At 44.8% G+C, this 23,736-nt stretch overlaps 1 protein-coding gene across 3 annotated transcripts in view; it reads right to left on the bottom strand.

Moving 5' to 3' along the window:
- tmem181 (transmembrane protein 181) overlaps positions 1-23,736 on the bottom strand; it is a 214,792-nt gene that overhangs the window by 177,563 nt on the left and 13,493 nt on the right. The window contains exon 2 of one of the 3 annotated variants that reach the window (XM_080200318.1): positions 3,236-3,287. The exons of the other annotated variants lie outside the window; for them this stretch is intronic. Coding sequence (XP_080056444.1) covers positions 3,236-3,287 — 52 coding nt within the window. The remainder of the gene's footprint in view (positions 1-3,235; positions 3,288-23,736) is intronic. 3 annotated transcript variants of the gene reach the window in all.

Below are 23,736 nucleotides of genomic sequence, written 5' to 3'. Positions count from 1 at the left end.
GAAGTGGTGGAGGCTACCTCGCTAAATATTTTTAAGACGCGGGTTGATGGGTTTTTGATCAGAGAGGGGATTAAGGGTTATGGGGAGAGGGTGGGAATGTGGAACTGAGCCACGACAGATCAGCCATGATCTTATTGAATGGCGGGGCAGGCTCAAAGGGCTAGATGGCCTACTCCTGCTCCTATTTCTTATGTTCTTACGACACACTTAACAAATTCCTCACCATCCAGACCCTAGCCCTAAGGGATTCCAGTCAATATGAGGAAAATTAAAGTTTCCCACTACAACAACCCTAATACTTCTACATCTGTCCACAATCTGCTTACATATATTGAATATATATATATTATGCTTATATATATATTGAATAGAGTGGAGGAGCAGAGGGATCTAGGTGTATGTGTACATAGATCCCTGAAAGTTGGGAATCAAGTAGATAAGGTTGTTAAGAAGGCGTACGGTGTCTTGGCGTTTATTGGTAGGGGGATTGAATTTAGGAGTCGCAGCGTCATGTTGCAACTGTACACAACTCTGGTGCGGCCGCACTTAGAGTACTGTGTGCAGTTCTGGTCCCCACATTACAGGAAGGATGTGGAGGCTTTGGAGAGGGTGCAGAAGAGGTTTACCAGGATGTTGCCTGGTGTGCAGGGGAGGTCCTATGAGGAGAGACTGAGGGATTTGGGGTTGTTTTCACTGGAAAGAAGGCGGCTAAGAGGGGATCTTATAGAAACATATAAGATGATTAGAGGTTTAGATAGGGTGGATGGTGATAGCCTGTTTCCTCGGATGGAGAAAGCTAGCACGAGGGGGCATGGCTTTAAATTAAGGGGGGGTAGTTATAGGACGGATGTCAGGGGCAGGTTCTTTACCCAGAGGGTGGTGAGGGACTGGAATGCCCTGCCTGCTGCAGTTGTAATGCGCCTAGTTTGGGGGCGTTTAAGAGATTGGTGGATAGGTTTATGGACGAAAAGGGATTGGTTTAGATTAGTGGGTCAATGTTTTTTTTAAAAAATAAGACTGGTCGGCGCAACATTGTGGGCCGAAGGGCCTGTTCCGCGCTGTAATGTTCTATGTTCTATATCCATTCTTCAACTTCCTGTGGGCTGTTAGGAGACCTGTAGTACAGTCCCATCATAGTGACTGCCCCCTTGCTGTTTCTGAGTTCTACCCACAGTGTTTCATTACATGATTTTTCCAAAGTGTCCTTCCTCTGTAGAGTTGTAATATGTTCCCTAACCAGTATTGCAACTCCCCCACCATCTCACCTAAAACACTTATATCCTGGAATATTTAGCTGTTAGTCCCGTCCCTCTTTTAACCAAATCTCCATTATTGCAACCACATCCAAGTTCTGCACAAGAATCAAGGCTCTAAGTTCATGTCTTACATGTTACACTTTTTGCATTGAAGCAGATGCACTCCAGACCTCTGGGCCCACTGAGTTCGACCTTCCCCAGCCTGCTCTTCCTCTTCGGCAACCTGGCCTTGGTACCATGGTCATCCCCAGTTTCTAAACTTGCTGGCCTAGTCTTCTGATTCCCACCCTCCTGCCACATTAGTTTAAACCCACCCATAGAACATAGAATATTACAGCACAGTACAGGCCCTTCGACCCTCAATGTTGTGCCGAGCTATGTCCAATCCCAAGATCAAGCTATCCCACTCCCTATCATTCTGGTGTGCTCCATGTGCCTATCCAATAACCGTTTGAAAGCTTCTAAAGTGTCCGACTCCACTATCACATCAGGCAGTCTATTTCACACCCCAACCACTCTCTGAGTGAAGAATCTACCTCGGACATCCCTCCTATATCTCTCACCATGAAACTTATAGTTATGCCCCCTAGTAACAGCTACATCCACCCGAGAAAATAGTCTCTGCACATCCACTCTATCAATCCCTCTCGTTATCTTATAAACCTCTGTTAAGTCACCTCTTATCCTACTCCACTCCAAAGAGAAAAGCCCCAGCTCCCTCAACCTTTCCTCATAAGACCTACCCTCCAAACCAGGGAGCATCCTGGTAAATCTCCTCTGCATTCTCTCCAATGCTTCTACATCCTTCTTATAGTGAGGTGACCAGAACTGAACACAATGTTCCAAATGTGGTCTCACCAAGGTCCTGTATAGTTGCAGCATAACCCCATGGCTCTTAAACTCAAACCCCTGTTAATAAACGCCAACACACTATAAGCCTTCTTCACGGCTCTATCCACTTGAGTGGCAACCTTCAGAGATATGTGGATATGAACCCCAAGATCTCTCTGTTCCTCCACATTCCTCAGAAACTATACTAACAAACCTCCCAGCCAGGATATTGGTTCCCTCCAGTTCAGGTGCAACCTGTCTTTATTGTATAAGTTCATGTTATACAGCCTCAACACGAACCCCTGTGGAACACCACTTGAAACAACTTTCCACTTGCAAGGGCATCCAGTGATCATTCCCCTTTGTTTTCTGTTACTAAGTCAACTTTTGATCCAATTTGCCACATTACCCATGAGCATCTTATGGGCTTTTAGATTTTTAACCAATCTGCCATGTGGGATCATATCAAACACTTGCTAAAAATCCACGAATACAACATCCATTGCACTACCATCATCAGTCCTCCTTGTTATTTCCTCAAATAATTCAACCAAGCTTAAGAGGCAATACTTCCTTTAACAGATCCATATTGAACATTCCTGAAAGTCCATGCCTTTCTATGTGACAGTTAATCCTCTCTCTTAGGATTGATTCTACTAATTTGCCCACCACTGATGCAAGACTAACTGATGTATAATTATTTGGCATTTCCTTCAATTCCTTTTTAAACAATGGAACTACGTTTGTACTTCCCCTGTATCTTGTGATGATTGGAAAATCATCCTCAGAGCATCTGCAATCTCCTTCCTGAACTTCAGCAACCTCAGAAACAATCCATCTGACCTTTGTGACTTATCAAGGATTCTAGCCCTTCGAATATTTTCTCTTTTTATGATTATCCCATCCAATATTTCACAGTGTTCCCACTGGATTACTGAATCTGCATCATCCCTTTCCTTTATAAACATGAAGACAAAATATTTATTTAAAACCCTTCCCACAAATTCCATTCTTCATCTCTAATAGGTCCCAGTTTTTCCTTAATTTATCTTTTATTAATATACTGATAGAACATTAAAAAAAATGATAAAAACCAGGTGAATTTATTGCACATGGGCTAGTCCCAGGCCGAGTGTGAAAAGGCTTACCTAGAGACGCAGCTTGCGGTCAGCAACCTTGAGGTAGCCCAAAAAGCTGCAGCTGAATCATTAGAAAAATACACAAATTTACAGGTCACACTCAAAATCCTGCACCAAGCAGGTAAAGAAAACAGAAACATAGAAACACAGAAAAACTACAGCACAATACAGGCCCTTCGGCCCACAAAGTTATGCCAAACATGTCCCTACCTTAGAGATTACTAGGCTTACCTATAACCCTCTGTCTCACTAAGTTCCACGTACTTATCTAAAAGTCTCTTAAAAGATCATATCGAATTTGCCTCCACCACCGTTGCCGGCAGCCCATTCCACGCACCCACCACTTTCCGAGTGAAAAATTTATCTCTGACATCTCCTCCGTACCTACTCTCCAGCACCTTAAACCCTTGTCCTCTTGTGGCAACCATTTCAGCCCTGGGAAAAAGCCTCTGACTATCCACTCGATCAATACCTCTCAACATCTTTTCCACCTCTATCGTCACCCCTCATCCCTCCAAGGAGAAAAGGCCGAGCTCCCTCAACCTATCCTCATAAGGCAAGCAACCCAATCCAGGCAACATCCTTGTAAATCTCCTCTGCACCCGTTCTATGGCTTCCACATCCTTCCTGTAATGAGGCAACCAGAACTGAGCACAGTACTCCAAGTGGGGTCTGACCAGGGTCCTATATAGCTGCAACGTTATCTCTCGACTCCTAAACTCAATTCCTCGATTGACGAAGGCCACTATACCATACGCTTTCTTAACCACAGCTTCAACCTGAGCAGCTGCTTTGAGTGTCCTAGGAACTTGGACCCCAAGATCCTTCTGATCTTCCACACTGCCAAGAGTCCTACCATTAATATTATATTCTGCCATCCTATTCTGCCAAAAGGAACCAATTCTCACTTAGAACATAGAACATTACAGCGCAGTACAGGCCCTTCAGCCCTCGAAGCTGCGCCGACCAGTGGAACCAATCTAATGACCCTCTAACCTAAACTATTCCAATGTTATCCATATGCCTATCCACTGACCGTTTGAACGCCCTTAAAGTTGGCAAGTCCACAACTGCTGCAGGCAGGGCATTCCACGACCACCTTACTATCCTCTAAGAAAAGAACCTACCTCTGACATCCGTCCTATAATTACCACCCCTTAATTTAAAGCTATGTCCCCTTGAGTTAGCCATCACCATCCGAGGTAAAAGGCTCTCACTGTCCACCCTATCCAATCCTTTGATCATCTTGTATGCCTCAATCAGGTCACCTCATAACCTTCTTCTCTCCAATGAAAATAACCTCAAGTCATAAGAACATAAGAAATAGGAGCAGGAGTAGGCCATCTAGCCCTTCGAGCCTGCCCCGCCATTCAATAAGATCATGGCTGATCTGAAGTGGCTCAGTTCCACTTTCCCGCTTTCTCCCCATAACCCTTAATTCCCTTGCCTACCAAAAACCTATCTACCTGTGTCTTAAATATATTTAGCGAGGTAGCCTCCACCACTTCAACGGGCAGAGAATTCCAGAGATTCACCACCCTTTGAGTGAAGAAGTTCCTCCTCAACTCCGTTCTAAATTGCCCCCCCCCCCCGCCTTATTTTGAGGCTCTGTCCTCTAGTCCTGCTGTCCTTTCTGAGCGGGAAGAATCTCTCTACCTCTACCCTATCCATCCCCTTCATTATCTTATACGTCTCTATAAGATCCCCCCTCATCCTTCTAAACTCCAACGAGTACAAACCCACTTGCAAGGCTATTCAGCCTCTCTTCATAGTCCCTCAGCATCTCCTCATAAGACCTTCCCACCATACCAGGCAACATCCTGGTAAACCTCCTCTGCTCCCTTTCCAATGCCTCCACATCCTTCTTATAATGCGGCGACCAGAACTGTACGCAATACTCCAGGTGCGGCTGCACCAGAGTTTTGTACAGTTGTAACATGACCTCACGGCTCCGAAATTCAATCCCTCTACCAATAAAAGCTAACACACCGTACGCCTTCTGAACAACCTTATCAACCCGGGTGCCAACTTTCAGGGAGCTATGCACATGTACCCCGAGGGTACATTATCTGGGTTGAACTCCATCTGCCACTTCTCCACCCATTCTTGCTTCCTATCAATGTCTCGCTGCAACTTCTGACATCCCTCCATGCTATCCACAACACCTCCAACCTTTGAGTCATCAGCAAACTTACCAACCCATCCCTCCACTTCCTCATCCAAGTCATTTATAAAAATCACAAAGAGTAAGGGTCCCAGAACAGATCCCTGAGGCACTCCACTGGTGACAGACCTCCATGCAGAAAAAGACCCATCTATAATCACTCTTAGCCTTCTGTGGGCAAGCCAATTCTGGATCCACAAAGCAATGTCCCCCTGGATCCCATGCCCCCTCACTTTCTCAATAAGCCTTGCAGGGGGCACCTTATCAAATGCCTTGCTGAAGTCCATATATACTACATCTACTTCATCAACGTGTTTAGTCACATCTTCAAAAAATTCAATCAGGCTCGTAAGGCATGATACACTGTCTGCTTTGACAAAGCCATGCTGACTAATCTTAATCATATTATACCTCTCCAAATGTTCATAAATCCTGCCTCTCAGGATCTTCTCCATCAGTTTACCAACCACTGAGGTTAAATTCACTGGTCTATAATTTCCAGAGCTCTCTCTAATCCTTTTTTGAAAAAAGGAACGACATCTGCAATCCTCCAATCCTCCGAAACCTCTCCTGTCTCCATTGATGATGCAACGATCATTGCCAGAGCTCAGCAATCTCCTCCCTCACCTCCCACAGTAGCCTGGGGTACATCCCATCCAATCCCGGTGACTTATCTAACTTGATGCTTTTCAAAAGCTCCAACACATCCTCTTTCTTAATATCAACATGCTCAAGCTTTTCAGTCTGCTGCAAGTTTGCACTACAACCAACTTCCTTTTCCATACTGAATACTGAAATGAAGTATTCATTAAGTATCTCTGCTATTTCTTCCGGTTCCATACAAACATTCCCACCGTCACACTTGATAGTTCTTATTCTTTTACATCTTATCCTCTTGCTCTTCATATACTTGTAGGATGCCTTGGGGTTTTCCTTAATCCTGCCTGCCAAGGCCTTCTCATGACCCCTTCTGGCTCTCCTAATTTCCTTCTTAAGATCCTTCCTATCAGCCGTATACTCTTCTAGGTCTCTAACATTACCTAGCTCTCTGAACCTTTTGTAAGCTTTTCTTTTCTTTTTGACTAGATTTGTTACAGCCTTTGTACACCACGGTTCCTGTAACCTACCATAACTTCCCTGTCTCATTGGAACATTGCTATGCAGAACTCCAGACAAATATTCCCTGAAAATTTGCCACATTTCTTCCGTACATTTCCCTAAGAAAACCTCTTTTCAATTTAAGCCTCCAATTTCCTGCCTGATAGCCTCATAGTTCCCTTACTCCAATTAAACACTTTTCTAACTTGTCTGATCCTATCTCTCTCCAATGCCACTGTAAAGGAGATAGAATTATGATCATCTCCAAAATGCTCTTCCCACTGAGAGATCTGACACCTGACAAGGTTTATTTCCCAATACCAAATCAAGTACAGCCTCTCTTCTTGTAGGCTTATCCGCATACTGTGTCAAGAAACCCTCCTGAACACACCTAACAAACTCCTCCCCATCTAAATCTCTTACCCTAGGGAGATTCCAATCTTTATTTGGGAAAGTCAAATCTCCCATCACGACAACTCTGTTATTATTACACCTTTCCAGGATCTGCTTCTCAATCTGCTCCTCAACATCTCTGTTACCATTGGGCGGCCTATAGAAAACGCACAAAGTTATTGACCCCTTCCTGTTCCTAACCTCCACCCACAGAGACTCTGTAGACAATCCCTCCATGGCGTCCATCTTTTCTGCAGCTGTGACACTCTGATCAACAGTGCCACTCCCCCACCTCTTTTGCCTCCCTCCCTGTCCATGCTGTGGACCATTCCAAACGCCAGCATGAAAGGACAGCTTTCAGCACAGAAAGGAATGAAACATACTTGGGACAATAGAGTCAAAAGGGGAAAACGATTATGGAGTAGAGGGGGGAGGGAAAGTAGAGGAACAGGCTCTCAGATACACTGAGCATGGCGATGACTGGGAACCCCCCCCCCACCTTCCCAGGGGAATCAGAGTCCTCCACACCCCAGCGTCTTACCCTGCTCCAATGAACCCTCTGACAACAAGCCGCCAGGAAAGTCAAAATATTGAAAATTCAATCATTTACAAAACTTCGTCCACGATAACATTTGACTGAGACAACAAAAAAGGCCCACACATTTGAGCCCTCTGATATCCCGAAGCATGGTACATTGGGGAAACTATGCAGACGCTACGACAACGGATGAATGAACACCGCTCAACAATCACCAGGCAAGACTGTTCACTTCCTGTCGGCGAACACTTCAGCGGTCACGCGCATTCGGCCTCTGATCTTCGGGTAAGCGTTCTCCAAGGCAGCCTTCATAACACGTGACAGCGCAGAGTCGTTGAGCAGAGACTGATAGCCAAATTCCGCACACACGAGGACGGCCTCAACCGGGATCTTGGGTTCATGTTACACTATGTGTAATCCCCATGACTTGCCTGAACGTGCAACATCTCACTTACTGTCCTGTCTGGAGACAAATCACATCTCTTTAACCTCTGCTTAATGCTATCTCCACTCACATTGTCTGCACCTTTAAGACTTGAATAGCAGATTAGCTGTAAAGACTCGCATTGTAATCAGTATTCTGTAAACTGTGTGCACCTTTATATGCCCTGTTTCTGATCAGAACTTTCCACTCAGCTGATGAAGGAACAGCATTCCAAAAGCTTGTGGGTTTACTATCAAATAAAGTTGTTGGACTTTAATCTGGTGTTGTGAGACTTCTTACTGTGGTTACCCCAGTTCAACGCCGGCATCTCCACACTATTCAGATAACAATCGGTCTTCCCATTTTTGCTCCCAAAGTGGATAACCTCACATTTATCCAAATTACACTGCATCTGGGAATTTTCACAATAACTTCATTACAATATAAACCTACTTGTGACATTAAGAAATAAATTTCAAATCATTTGTCCACATTTCACTGAAGAATCTCTGCATCCTCCTTACAGCTCACCCTCCTACCCATCTTTGTGTCATCTGCATTTTTGAGGACATTACATTTAGTTCCCTCATTTAAATCATTAATATATATTGTGAATAGCTGGAGTCCCAGCACTGATCGTAGCAGCCCACTGCCACTGCCTGCCATTTGGAAAAAGAGCCATTTAATCCTATTCTTGTTTTCTGTCCACCAATCAGTATTCTAGTCATCGTAATACACTGCCCCCAATACAGTACTTTTCATGAGATGTGGGTGGTGCTAACAAGGCCAGCATTTGCTGCCCATCTCTAATTGCCCATAAATTGAGTGACTTGCTCAGCCATTCAGAAGATAGTTGAGAGTATTTTTTGCTGTGGATCTGGAGTCACGGGCCAGACTAGAGAAGTATAGCAATTTCCTTCCGTAAATGATGTTAGTGAATGAGATGGTTTTTTTTTAAAACAATAATCGATGATAGTTTCATGGTCATTTATATTCCAGATTAACTGAAGTTAAATTCCACCAGCTGCCATGGTGGGATTTTAACCCATGTATAAGAACATAAGAACATAAGAAACAGGAGCAGGAGTAGGCCATCTAGCCCTTCGAGCCTGCCCCGCCATTCAATAAGATCATGGCTGATCTATCCAAGACTATTAGCCTAAGTCTCTGAATTACTAGACCAGTGACATTACCACTATGCCATTAACAAGCCCAGTCAACTGTGAACATCCCACTTCAAATCTTATGATGGAGAGTTCTTTGATGAAGCAGCTGAAGATGGTTGGGCCTAGGTACTCCTGCAGCATTGTCCCAGGGTTGAAATGACAGATAACTACAACCATCTTCCTTTTGCAAGATATGACTCCGACCAGTGGAGAGTTTATCATCTAATTTCCGTTGCCTTTAGTTTTGCCAGGGCTCTTTGGTGCTGCACTTGGTCAAATGTGGCCTTATGTCAAAGGCAGTCACTCTCACCTCATCTCTGCAGTCTTCTTCAGACTCTTCTGTCCATGTATAACAAGGCTGTAATAAGGTTAAGAGTGACCAAACACAAACTGACCATCAGTGAGCAGTTTATCACTGTGTAAATACTGCTTAATGGTACTATCAACAACACTTTCTATCACTGTGCTGATGATCGAGAGTGGACTTATGGGGTAGTCATGGGCCAGGTATGGTTTAACCTGTTTTTTGTGAACAATACATACCTGGCCTGGGACATAGATAAGTTGCAGAGCTGGGCCAAGAGGTGGCAAATGGAGTTTAATATGGAAAAGTGCGAGGTGATTCACTTTGGTAAGAGTAACAGGAGTACAGAATATAGGGCTAATGGAAGGACTCTTAGTAGTGTTGACGAGCAGAGAGATCTCGGGGTACATGTGCATAGCTCCCTGAAAGTTGGCACCCAGGTTGATAAGGTTGTTAAGAAGGCGTACGGTGTGTTAGCTTTTATTGGTAGAGGGATTGAATTTCGGAGCCGTGAGGTCATGTTACAACTGTACAAAACTCTGGTGCGGCCACACTTGGAGTACTGCGTACAGTTCTGGTCGCCGCATTGTAAGAAAGATGTGGAGGCATTGGAAAGGGTGCAGAGGAGGTTTACCAGTTGCCTGGTATGGTGGGAAGGTCTTATGAGGAAAGGCTGAGGAACTTGAGGTTATTTTCATTAGAGAGAAGGTTACGAGGTGACTTAATTGAGGCATACAAGATGATCAGAGGATTGGATAGGGTGGACAGTGAGAGCCTTTTTCCTTGGATGATGATGGCTAACACAAGGGGACATAGCTTTAAATTAAGGGGTGGTAGTTATAGGACGGATGTCAGAGGTAGGTTCTTTACTCAGAGGGTAGTAAGGTCGTGGAATGCCCTGCCTGCAGCAGTTGTGGACTCGCCAACTTTAAGGGCATTCAAATGGTCAGTGGATAGGCATATGGATAACATTGGAATAGTTTAGGTTAGAGGGTCATTAGATTCGTTCCACTGGTCGGCGCAACATCGAGGGCCGAAGGGCCTGTACTGTGCTGTAATGTTCTATGTTTATTTTCCACACTGCCAGGCAATTGCCAATGTTGTAGATTAACTAAGTTCTGGAGTTCAAGTCTTTGGTACTGTTGCTGAATATTGTCAGGGTCTATAGCCTCTGCAGTACACAGTACCTTCAGCCATGGTTTAATATATAATCCTACAGTGCAGAAGGAGACTATTAGGCCCGTCAAATCTGCACCAACCATAATCTCACATAGGCCCTATCCTCATAATTCCATGCATTTACCCTAGCTAGTTCCCCTAAGAGGCAATTTAGCATGGCCAATCCACCTAACCTGCACACCTTTGGACTGAGAGGAGAAACCGGAGCACCCGCAGGAAACACACGCAGACCTGGGGAGAATGTGCAAACTCCACACAGACAGTGACCCAAGCCAATAATTGAACCCGGGTCCCTGGCACTGTGAAGCAGCAATGCTAACCACTGTGCCACCCATATCACTTTACCGTGCTGCTGCCAATTCACTTCACTCCATATCACAAGGAGTGAAGTGAATTGGCTGAAGACTGACATCTGTGATGCTGGGGACCTCAGAAGGAGGAAGAGATGGGTCAGACACCCAGCACTTCTGGCTACAGATGGCTACAAATGCGTTAGCCTTGTCTATAACACTAATGTGCTGGGTGCCTCCATTATTGAGGTTAGGGATCTTTGTGGGGCCTCCTTCTTCTTAGTTAATTGTCCAAAATTATTGATGACTGGATGTATGGGTTTTTGATAAGAGAGGGGATTAAGGGTTATGGGGAGAGGGCGGGAAGGTGGAACTGAGCCACGACAGATCAGCCATGATCTTATTGAATGGCGGGGCAGGCTCGAAGGGCTAGATGGCCTACTCCTGCTCCTATTTCTTATGTTCTTATGTTCTTTTGTGACAGGACTGCAGAGCTTAGATCTGACCCATTAGTTGAGGATTCTGTTAGCTTCATCTACTGCGTCTTCAAGAGTCTTGTATCTTCACCAGATTAATACCTCATTTTTAGATATGTTTGGAACTGCTCCTCCCCTCTTCACTGAACCAAGGATGATCTCACAGCTTGACAGTAAGAATAGAATGGGAGATATGCCAGGCTGTGAGACTACTGATTGTGGTTGTATACAAATTTGGCAGCTAACAGCGCTTCATGGACGCCCAGTTTTAAGTTGCTAGATCTGTTCAAAACCTATCCCATTTAGGGACACGTTTGGCACAACTTTGTGGGCCGAAGGGCCTGTATTGTAGTTTTTCTGTGTTTCTATGTTTCTATCCCATTTAGCATTCATATTTGTAGGGATAAACATTAGAAATAAGGTACAAATCATTTAATTTAATGTTTCTGTGCTGGCATGGAAGCTGTGATTAGTTTTCAGACTGAGCAAACAATGTTTGTCTGTGTGGGGGTTTCATTTCAATTTCCAACATTGTATAGAACGTTGGTTAGGCCGCACTTAAGAGTACTGCGTCCAGTTCTGGTCGCCTTACTACCAGAAGGACGTGGAGACTCTGGAGAGAGTGCAGAAGAGGTTCACCAGGATGTCGCCTGGTATGGAAGGACTGGGGTATGAGGAAAGATTGAATAAATTGGGGCTCTCTTCCCTTGAAAGACGCCGACTGAGGGGAGATCTAATAGAGGTATATAAGATTATGAAGGGTATAGATAGAGTAAACAGAGGTAAGCTATTTCCTACGGTGGAGACACACAGGACAAGGGGCCATGGGCTTAAGGTGAGGGGGGAGAGGTATAACACAGATATTAGAGGGAGGTTTTTCACACAGAGGGTAGTGGGGGTATGGAATGATCTGCCAAGTAAGGTGGTGGAGGCAAACACCCTAGAGTTGTTTAGGAGTGGGTTGGAGATGGGTGGATATAGGAGATTGTTTTAAACAAGGGTCATTAGCATTGGGGCGTCCCTGGTAAGGTAAATGGATAGGGTACAATAATAATGTTTTTTTTCTCTTTTTCATTCACAGATTTTAAGTCGGTCCACCTTGTGTCCAACGAGGGGCATACACACGATGAGTTGTACTTGGGCTGCTCTTGGTTGTTCGAGATTGGCCTAGTGCTTCATGTCGTTAGTGTGTGCTTAAACTGGGCCAGATACTGGGCAAGACGACAGGTCAGTGACTATCACTGATTGCTGTGCAGACACATGGATTTGGGCCGGTGTCTGTGGGAGTTTGCGCATTCTCCCCGTGCTTGCGTGGGTTTTCTCCGGGTGCTCCAGTTTCCTCCCACACCCCAAAGATGTGCTATTAGGCTGATTGGCAGTAATAAATTGTCCCTAAATTAGTTTCCCTCAATGTGGATGGCCACAAAACATTAGATAAGGGTCATGGGTGGAGGGGGGGACTGGTGGTGTTAAGATGGCGGCGCGGGCTCGTTGGGCCGAAGGGCCTGTTTCTTGGGATGTTTTTGTTCTTTGTTCAACCAAGACTCTAGCGTGTTTTTAGAGTTTCAGAAAGCTCACTTCCGATAATTACCAAGCAACCTATCGGAGAAGTAGAAAGCTCCCTTTTGTGCAGAAATCTGCAGCAAAACTAGTCAGTTGAGCTGAATACTGGAAGAGAGAGAGGATGCTTCACTCAGATCTGCTTGATGCTGAGAATTGTAATGGTGATGATTTTGGATCATCTAAAACTCAGTCATCCAAGACTACTGGAGAACAGATGTCTGTTCAAACAATGAGGAAAAGTCAGGAAAGATTCGAGATCAACTAGAAAAAGGTTTTCTAAAAGTAACTTCAGTAATTGTTTTATTATTGTCTGTGAACAAATAGCAAATTAGTGACTGAGACCTAAAAGTGATCTCATGGAAGGGACAAAGAGTTGGTTTGAAATCCCAGCAATGAGTCTTTGCCAAAGGTGAAGTGGAAGCCAATTGGGTCTTTGGAAAACACAAAGTAAATTTTAAAATGCTTAAGGTCTATACTTAAATACTTAAGGTCTATTTCTAGAAGTGGAATTTAGACCCTCTCATATGACAATCACCTGGGGGGATTCTGAGGAGAAATCCACAAATACTGATTTTGTGTGCTGATGAGATTATTGTGACTTCAATTGTATTTCATTATCTATAGTAACCTAAAGCCTGTCTGTAAGTGTTAAGCTAAAACAGAAGATGTTCTGCAGGAGGAGGCCATTTGGCCCTTCAAGCCTGCTCCACCATTTATTAGAACATAGAACATTACAGCGCAGAACAGGCCCTTCGGCCCACGATGTTGCGCCGACCAGTTAAAAAACAATGACCCACTAATCTAAACCAATCCCTTTTCGTCCATAAACCTATCCATGGATCTCTTAAACGCCCCCAAACTAGGCGCATTTACAACTGCAGCAGGCAGGGCATTCCAATCCCTCACCACCCGCTGGGTAAAGAACCTACCCCTGACATCCGTCCTATAACTACCCCCCCTTAATTTAAAGCCATGCCTCCTCGTGCTAGCTTTCTCCATCCGAGGAAAAAGGCTATCACTATCCACCCTATCTAAACCTCTAATCATTTTATATGTTTCAATAAGATCCCCTCTTAGCCGCCTTCTTTCTAGCGAAAACAACCCCAAATCCCTCAGTCTCTCCTCATAGGACCTCCCCTCCATACCAGGCAACATCCTGGTAAACCTCCTCTGCACCCTCTCCAAAGCCTCCACATCCTTCCTGTAATGTGGGGACCAGAACTGCACACAGTACTCCAAGGCAGTTGACGTGGTATATATGGATTTTAGTAAGGCGTTAGTAACCCCCATCCACCTCTTTGGTCACTTTCTCAAAAAACTCAATAAGGTTAGTAATATCATTAGGCTCATAAACCTAATCTTGCTTTCTCCCCTTAACCTTTGATCCCATTCGCCCAAGTGCTTTCCAGCCACCACTTGAATACATTCAATGTTTTGGCATCAATGACTTCCTGTGGTAATGAATTCCACAGGCTCACCACTCCTTGGGTGAAGAAATATCTCCTCACCTCTGTCCTAAATGGTCTAACCTGAATCCTCAGACTGTGGCCCCTGGTTCTAGACTCCCCCACCATTGGGAATACCCTCCCCGCATCTAGCCTGTCTAGTCCTGTTACAATTTTATAAGTCTCTATGAGATGACCCCTCATTCGTTTGAGCTCCAGGAAAACAATCCTCTCCTCATACATCAGTCCTGCCATCCCTGGGATAAGCCTGGTAAACCTTCACTGCACTCCCTTGAGAGCAGGAACATCCTTCCTCAGAAAAGGAGAGCAAAACTGCACACAATACTCTAGGTGTGGCCTCACCAAGGCCCTGAATAATTGCAACAACACATCCCTGCTCCTGTACTCAAAACCTCTCGCAATGAAGGCCAACATGCCATTTGCCTTCTTTACTCTCTGCTGCACCTGTATGCTTACCTTCAGTGATTAGTGCACAAGGTCACCCAGGTCCTGCTGCACACTCCCCTCTCCCAACTTACAGCCATCAGGTAATAATCTGCCTTCTCGTTTTTGTTTCCAAAGTGAATAACCTCACATTTATCCAAATTATACTGCATCTGCCATTCATTTGCCCACTCACCCAACCTGTCCAAATCATGCTGAAGGATCTCTGCATTCGTCACAGTTCACCCTCCCATCCAACTTGGTATCATCTACAAACTTTGAAATGTTACATTTTGTTCCCTCATCCAAATCATTTATATTGTGAATGGCTGGGGTCCTAGCACCGAACCTTGTGGCACCCCACTAGTTACTGCCTGCCAATTTGAAAAGCACCCATTAATCCCTACTCTATGTTTCCTTTTGCTCAGATGAGGAGGATCGTGACAGATACCTCCAGACACTGAAAGATGCCCTCATAAGAACAGGAAATAGCGCTCGACTCATCAATCGACAGTTCCGATGCGCCACAGCAAAAAACCACACCGACCTCCTCAGAAGACAAACACAGGACACGGTGGACAGAGTACCCCTCGTCGTCCAGTACTTCCCTGGAGCGGAGAAGCTACATATCATCGATGAAGACGAACTTGTCGCCAGGGCCATCCCCACACCCCCACTTCTTGCCTTCAGACAACCACGCAACCTCAAAACAGACCATTGTTCGCAGCAAACAACCCAGCCTTCAGGAGAACAGTGACCACAATACCACACAACCCTGCCACAGCAACCTCCACAAGACATGCCAGATCATCGACATGGATGACATCATCACACGTGAGAATACCATCCACCAGGTATACGGTACATACTCTTGCAACTCGGCCAACGTTGTCTACCTAATATGTTGCAAGAAAGAATATCCCGAAGCATGGTACATTGGGGAGACCATGCAGACGCTATGACAACAGATGAATGAACATCGCTCAACAATCACCAGGCAAGACTGTTCCCTTCCTATTGGCGAACACTTCAGTGGTCACGGGCATTCGGCCTCTGACCTTCAGGTAAGCATTCTCCAAGGTAGCCACCACATAAGAACATAAGAAATAGGAGCAGGAGTAGGCCATCTAGCTCTTTGAGCCTGCCCCGCCATTCAATAAGATCATGGCTGATCTGTCGTGGCTCAGTTCCACATTCCCGCCCTCTCCCCATAACCCTTAATCCCCTCACTTATCAAAAACCCATCAACCCGCGTCTTAAAAATATTTAGCGAGGCAGCCTCCACCACTTCAACGGGCAGAGAATTCCAGAGATTCACCACCCTTTGAGTGAAGAAGTTCCTCCTCAACTCCGTTCTAAACCGCCCCCCCCTTTATCTTGAGGCTGTGCCCCCAGTCATAAGAACATAAGAAATAGGAGCAGGAGTAGGCCATCTGGCCCTTCGAGCCTGCCCCGCCATTCAATAAGATCATGGCTGATCTGTCGTGGCTCAGTTCCACTTTCCCGCCCTCTCCCCATAACCCTTAATCCCCTCTCTTATCAAAAACCCATCAACCCGCTTCTTAAAAATATTTAGCGAGGCAGCCTCCACCACTTCAACGGGCAGAGAATTCCAGAGATTCACCACCCTTTGAGTGAAGAAGTTCCTCCTCAACTCCGTTCTGAACTGCCCCCCCTTTATCTTGAGGCTGTGCCCCCTAGTCCTACTGTCTTTTTTGAGCGGGAAGAGTCTTTCCACCTCTATCCTATCCATCCCATTCATCATCTTATACGTCTCAATGAGATCTCCCCTCATTCTTCTGAACTCTAACGAGTACAAGCCTAGTTTATTCAGCCTCTCCTCATAGCTCAACCCCCTCAACTCCGGTATCAGCCTAGTAAACCTCCTCTGCACTCCCTCCAAGGCCAAAATATCCTTGCGCAGGTGCGGCGCCCAAAACTGCACACAGTACTCCAGCTGCGGCCTCACCAATGCCCTATACAGCTGCAGCAAGACCTCCCTACTTTTATATTCAATCCCCCTCGCTATGAAGGCCAGCATCCCATTCGCCTTCCTGACCACCTGCTGCACCTGCAGGCTGGGTTTTTGCGACTCATGCACAAGGACCCCGAGGTCCCTCTGTCCTTTTTCTGAGCACGACATACAACAGCGCAGAGTCGCTCAGCAGAGACTGATAGCCAAGTTCCACACACGAGGACGGTCTGAACAGGGATCTTGGGTTCACGTCGCACTGTCTGTAACCCCCATGACTTGCCTGGGTTTGTAAAACCTCACTTACTATACTGTCTGGAGACAATACACATCTCTTTAACCTATGCCCAGTGCTCCTTCCATTCACATTGTTAGCCACATTAAGACTTGAATAGCAGGTTAGGTGTAAAGATTCACATTCTAATCAGTAATCTGTAAACTGTCTGTGCTTTATATGCTCTGTCTGAGGCTAGAACTCTTCATTCACCTGACGAAAAGGGGAACTTCGAAAGCTTGTGAGTTTACTATCAGATAAATCGGTTGGACTTAAACCTGGTGTTGTCAGACTTCTTACTGTGTTTACCCCAGTCCAACGCCGGCATCTCCACATCATTCCTCTCTGCCAAGCAGTTTTCTACCCATCTCAATACACTTCCCCCAATCCCACGTGCTTTAATCTTGCAAGATAAGCTTTTGTGCAGGACTTTATCAAACACTTTCTGAAAGTTTCTCCAGGATCAAGAGTGAGCTATCTAAATGGATATAAAATTGGCTTCTAGGCAAAAACACAGTAAAAAGTCTGACAACACCAGGTTTTAGTCCAACCGATTTATTTGATAATATACTCGCAAGCTTTCGGGTTAGCCCCTTCGTCAGGTGAATGGAGAGTTCTGGCCTCAGACAGAGCATATAAAGCACAGACAGTTTAGAGATTACTGATTAGAATGCGAATCCTTACACCTAACGTGCTGTTCAAGACCTGAAGTGGCTGATAATGTGAGTGGAAGGAGCACTGATCACAGTTTAAAGAGATGTGTATTGTCTCCAGACAGTACAGTAAGTGAGGTTTTGCAAACCCAGGCAAGTCACGGGGGTTACAGATAGTGCGACATGAACCCAAGATCCCTGTTGAGACCATCCTCATGTGCGCGGAACTTGGCTATCAGTCTCTGTTCAGCGACTCTGCGCTGTCGTGTGTCGTGAAGGCCGCCTTGGAGAATGCTTACCCGAAGGTCAGAGGCTGAATGCCCGTGACCACTGAAGTGTTCGCCAACAGGAAGGGAACAGTCTTGCCTGGTGACTGTCGAGCGATGTTCATTCATCCGTTGTCGTAGCGTCTGCATGGTCTCCCCAATGTACCATGCTTCAGGACATCCTTTCTTGCAACGTATCAGGTAGACAATGTTGGCCGAGTTGCAAGAGTATTTACCATGTACCTGGTGGACGGTATTCTCACGTGTGATGATGGTATCCATGTCGATGATCTGGCATGTCTTGCAGAGGTTGCTGTGGCAGGGTTGTGTGGTATTGTGGTCACTGTTCTCCTGAAGGTTTAGGTGTAAGGATTCGCATTCTAATCAGTAATCTCTAAACTGTCTGTGCTTTATATGCTCTGTCTGAGGCCAGAACTCTCCATTCACCTGACGAAGGGGCTAACCCGAAAGCTTGCGAGTATATTATCAAATAAATAGGTTGGACTAAAACCTGGTGTTGTCAGACTTTTTACTGTGTTTACGCCAGTCCAACGCCGGCATATCCACTTCTAGGCAAAAGCCAGAGGGTGGTTGTAGAGGGTTGCTTTTCAAATTGGAGGCCTTACACCAGCAGTGTGCCTCAGGGATCAGTGCTGGGTCCACTGTTATTTGTCATTTATATTAATGATTTGGATGAGAATATAGGAGGCATCATTAGTAAGTTTGCAGATGACACCATGATTGATGGCATAGCGGACACCGAAGAAAGTTATCTCCGATTGCAGCAGGATTTTGGTCAATTGGGCCAGTGAGCTGCTGAATATCAGATGGGGTTTAATTTAGACAAATGTGAGGTGATGCATTTTGGTGGATTGAACCAGGGCAGGACTTGCTCAGTTAATGGTAGGGCGTTGGGGAGAGTTACAGAACGAACAGATCTAGGGGCACATGTTCATAGCTCTTTGAAAGTGGAGTCACAGTTGAACTGAGTGGTGAAGAAGGCGTTCGGCATGCTTAGTTTCATTGGCCAGAACACTGAATACAGGAGTTGGGATGTCTTGTTGAAGTTGTGCAAGACATTGATAAGGCCACATTTGGAATACTGTGTACAGTTCTGTCATCCTATTAAAGAAAGAATATTATTAAACTAGAAAGAGTGCAGAGAAGATCACTAGGATTCTCCCAGGACTTGATGATTTGAGTTATAAGGAGAGGCTGGATAGACTGGGGCTTTTTTTTGCTGGAGTGTAGATGGTTGATGGATGATCTTATAGAGGACTACAAAATAATGAGGGGCACAGATCAGCAAGATAGTCAATATCTTTTCCCAAAGATAGGGGAGTCTAAAACTAGACGGCATAAGTTTAAGGTGAGAAAGGAGAGATACAAAAGTGTCCAGAGGGGCAATTTTTTCACAGGGGCTCACGAGTGTCTGGAACAAGGTGCCAGAGATAATAGTGGAGGCAGGTATAATTTTGTCTTTTAAAAAGCATTTGGACAGTTACATGGGTAAAATGGGTATAGAGGGATATGTGCCAAATGCGGGCAATTGGGATTAATTTAGGGGTTTAAAAAAAAAGGCAGCATGGACAAGTTGTGCCAAAGGGCCTGTTTCCATGCTATAAAACTCTAACTCTAAATCCAAATATACCACATCTACTGGTTCCCTCGTCAACTCTTCTAGTCACATCTACAAATATTTCCAACAGATTTACGAAGCATGATTTCCCGTTCATAAATCCATGAGTCTGTCTGATTCTGCAGCTGCTTTCCAAATGTTCTGCTATAAAGTCCTTAACAATGGATTCAACGATTTTCCTACTACTGATGTTAAGCTTATTTCCTCTTTTCTCTCTCAGTCCTTTTTGAATACTGAAGTAACATTAGCCTCCAATCTGCAGGAACTGTTCCAGAATCTACAGAATCCTGGAAGATGACCACCAATGAATCCACTAATTCCTTTCACTTCCTTAAGTAGTCTGGGATGTAGATTATCAGGCCCTGGGGATGTATCTGCCTTCAATCCCATCAATTTTCCCAGCACCATTTCTCTACTAATATTGATATCCCTCAGTTCTTCCTCTCACTAAATCTTACATTCTCCAACATTTCTGGCATTTGATTTGTGTTCTCTTTTGTAAAGACAGAATCAAAGTATGGTTAGTTAAGTTTACAGATGACACCAAGATTGGTGGCACAGTGGACAGTGAAGAAAGTTATCTCCGATTGCAACAGGATCTTGATCAATTGGGCCAGTGAGCTGCCGAATGGCAGATGGAGCTTAATTTAGATAAATGTGAGGTGATGCATTTTGGTGGATTGAACCAGGGCAGGGCTTAGTCAGTTAATAGTAGGGTGTTGGGGAGAGTTACAGACCAAACAGATCTAGGGGTATATGTTCATAGCTCTTTGAAAATAGAGTCACAGGTGGAGTGAGTGGTGAAGAAGGCATTCAGTTCCTTGACTATTTCTTTGTCCCCTATTATACATTCCTCCTTTCTGTCTGTAGGGAACCTACAGTTGTCTTCACCAACCTCCTTCTCTTCACATATCTATAGAAACTCTTAGGGTGTCAGTCTTTATGTTCCCTGCAAGCTTACTTTCCCCTTTTTAATCAATCCCTTGACCCTTCTTTGCTGAATTCTAAACTGCTCTCATCCTCAGACCTATTATTTTTCTTAGCTAATCTGTATGCTTCTTCTTTAGATCGTATACTCTCTCTAATTTCCTTCATAAGCCATGCCCTCTTACCCATTTTTCTTTTCTGCCAGACAGGAATAAACAGTTGCTGAATAGAGTATTAAAATCAATTTTTTTAATGTTTTATACATGTTTTGTTAAAAACTAATTAGCAGTCCTCTTATTCTTTGTTTCCTCCACATTTGGTAAAATCAAAATTCAAAAACTTATAATCTTTTGAGCTCAGATTCCATTCTGGGATCCTCCCATCCAGTTATGACACCGACTGGGATCATAGCACACACTTTAATTTGCACTTCCTTCTTATTCCTTGTGATAAATGCTACAATTTTTCATTCTGATCCAAAGAAATATAGTTGCTTGCCTTGTTTTTTCAGATCCTAGATGCTTCTTTTCCCTCACTGTGTCATTAGCAGCCCAAACCTACAGTGACTTGCCATGTAAGATTTTTAAATCTAATTCTTTCCTGCCTAAAATCTTCTAGAAACCAACTATCCAAGATTTCTCAGCCATGAAGCAAACATACCATAAACATCAACAGTCAAGTTCATTGTTAGCTAAAAAAACTACATTTTTCCCCAAGCTCAGATGAGAAACACAACACTCAGTTATCACATAGTTCAATATCATGTTCTCCACCAGCTACTGAACGTTATTGACATTATTGTTACTAGAGAGGCAGTGCTCGACAGACTGGAGGGACTGATTGTGGACAAGTCCCCAGGACTGGATGGAATGCATCCAAGGGTTCTGAAAGAAATGGCAGAGGTGATAGTGGATGCCTTGGTGATTATTTTCCAAACGTCGCTGGATTCCGGGGAAGTGCCGGAAGATTGGAAAACGGATAATGTTACGCCATTGTTTAAGAAGTGTGGCAGGCAAAAGGCAGGGAATTATAGGCCGGTTAGTTTAACGTCTGTTGTAGGTAAAATGTTAGAATCCGTGATCAAGGAGAAAATAGCGAGGCATCTTGAGGAGAATTGTTTGATAGAGCAGACGCAGCACAGTTTCGTTAAGGGAAAGTCGTGTCTGACAAATTTATTGGAGTTCTATGAGGATGTGTCTAGGGCGGTGGATAGAGGAGGGCCGGTGGATGTGGTGTTTCTTGATTTTCAGAAGGCGTTTGATAAGGTGCCACACAAGAGGTTATTACAGAAGGTAAGGGGGCATGGAGTTGGGGGTAGGGTGTTAGCGTGGATAGGGGATTGGCTGTCAAATAGGAGGCAGAGAGTGGGGGTCAATGGGTGCTATTCGGATTGGCAGTTGGTGACTAGTGGAGTGCCCCAGGGGTCGGTGCTGGGGCCTCAGCTATTTACCATTTATATAGATGAACTGGAGGAGGGATCCGAGTGTATGGTGTCGAAATTTGCTGATGACACCAAGATTGGTGGAACGGCAAATTGTGCGGAGGGTGTGGAGTCTGCAGAAGGATCTAGATAGGCTGGGCGAATGGGCCAGGAACTGGCAAATGGAATTTAATGTTGGCAAATGTGAAGTTGTTCACTTTGGTAGGAAGGACTATTACTTACATGGCGAAAAACTGCAGCATGCAACGGTGCAGAGGGACCTCGGGGTCCTTGTGCATGAGTTGCAAAAACCCAGCCTGCAGGTGCAGCAGGTGGTCAGGAAGGCAAATGGGATGCTGGCCTTCATAGCGAGGGGGATTGAATATAAAAGTAGGGAAGTCCTGCCGCAGCTGGAGTACTGTGTGCAGTTTTGGTTGCCGCACTTACGCAAGGATATTTTGGCCTTGGAGGGAGTGCAGAGGAGGTTTATTAGGCTGATACCGGCGTTGAGGGGGTTGAACTATGAGGAGAGGCTGAATAAACTAGGCTTGTACTCGTTAGAGTTTAGAAGAATAAGGGGAGATAGCATTGAGACATACAAGATGATGAATGGGATGGATAGGATAGAGGTGGAGAGGCTCTTGCCGCTCAGAAAGGACAGTAGGACTAGAGGGCACAGCCTCAAGATAAAGGGGGGGGGGGGGGGGGGGTTTAGAACAGAGTTAAGGAGGAACTTCTTCACTCAAAGGGTGGTGAATCTCTGGAATTCTCTGCCCGTTGAAGTGGTGGAGGCTGCCTCACTAAATATATTTAAGATGCGGGTTGATACGTTTTTGATAGGCAAGGGGATTAATGGTTATGGGGAGAGGGCGGGAATGTGGAACTGAGACACGACAGATCAGCCATGATCTTATTGAATGGCGGGGCAGGCTTGAGGGGCTAGATGGCCTACTCCTGCTCCTATTTCTTATGTTCTTATGTTTCAATAACATTACTGATACAAGATTGGTACAGGAATAAGAAAAATATTGACTACCCCTTTTAAGATTGTAGCAAATATGTACAAAACTTCTTCTGAACTAACAATCTGGTAATTAATATTCCGTGTCCCCAAAATACCAGTCACCTCTAAAAAGCTGCAAAGTCTAAGGAATGATCAAAGTTAAAAGCTTGATTCCAACAGAAGGCTAGGAAGCATTTTGGCAGGAAATTTCACGAAAGCATTTGATTTGCAGTTCTTACCAGTACAGATTAAAATAGTTTAATTTTTGCTGAAGTTTTATTTCACCGATAACTCACTTATCATGCACCTTTTCGATTAGCTTACCAAAATTTTACTACTCCACGGATGTGGTAGCTCCTCCCACTATCCAGCTGTTTATTGGGCAGTGAAAGCTACAAACGTTTTAACGAGAGACCGAAATTTCACAAACGGAGATAAATACTGAACAGTATTTATGTCCCCATTGGGAAACATGACAACTGGATCTTCGAATGTTCCTACTCTTGTCAGAAACTGAATTATTACGGTTTTCACCTCTACAATTCCACCCTGAGATTCAGTTCGTGCGTGACGTAGAACTTCCGCATATCAATCGTAAATTTAGTTTTTAATTAGTTAATGATCCTTGTCCTATTCCAGAAGTTGAATATTCTGCATTTAGCTTTTTCATACAACATGTTATCTTAGAACCAAACCTAACGCATTTTTCCAGGCTGCAAAACTGGGAGCGCCAACTGATTGAATTTCCACCGTTGCCTTCCCGCCCCCCTCAGGTCCGCTCTCTGCCCGGCGGTGTAGGCCCCAGCCACCGGCTCCCTGGTGAACCGGGAACCGCTGTTACTACTCCGGGAGCTGGAGTGGGAACAGCAGCT

This window comes from Carcharhinus amblyrhynchos, chromosome 12 (assembly GCF_965287045.1).
Source record: "Carcharhinus amblyrhynchos chromosome 12, sCarAmb.v2.hapA, whole genome shotgun sequence".
In the NCBI taxonomy this organism is placed as follows: domain Eukaryota; kingdom Metazoa; phylum Chordata; class Chondrichthyes; order Carcharhiniformes; family Carcharhinidae; genus Carcharhinus; species Carcharhinus amblyrhynchos.
Note: the sequence above shows the minus strand (reverse complement) of the source record. Positions and strands in the feature narration are given on the sequence as shown.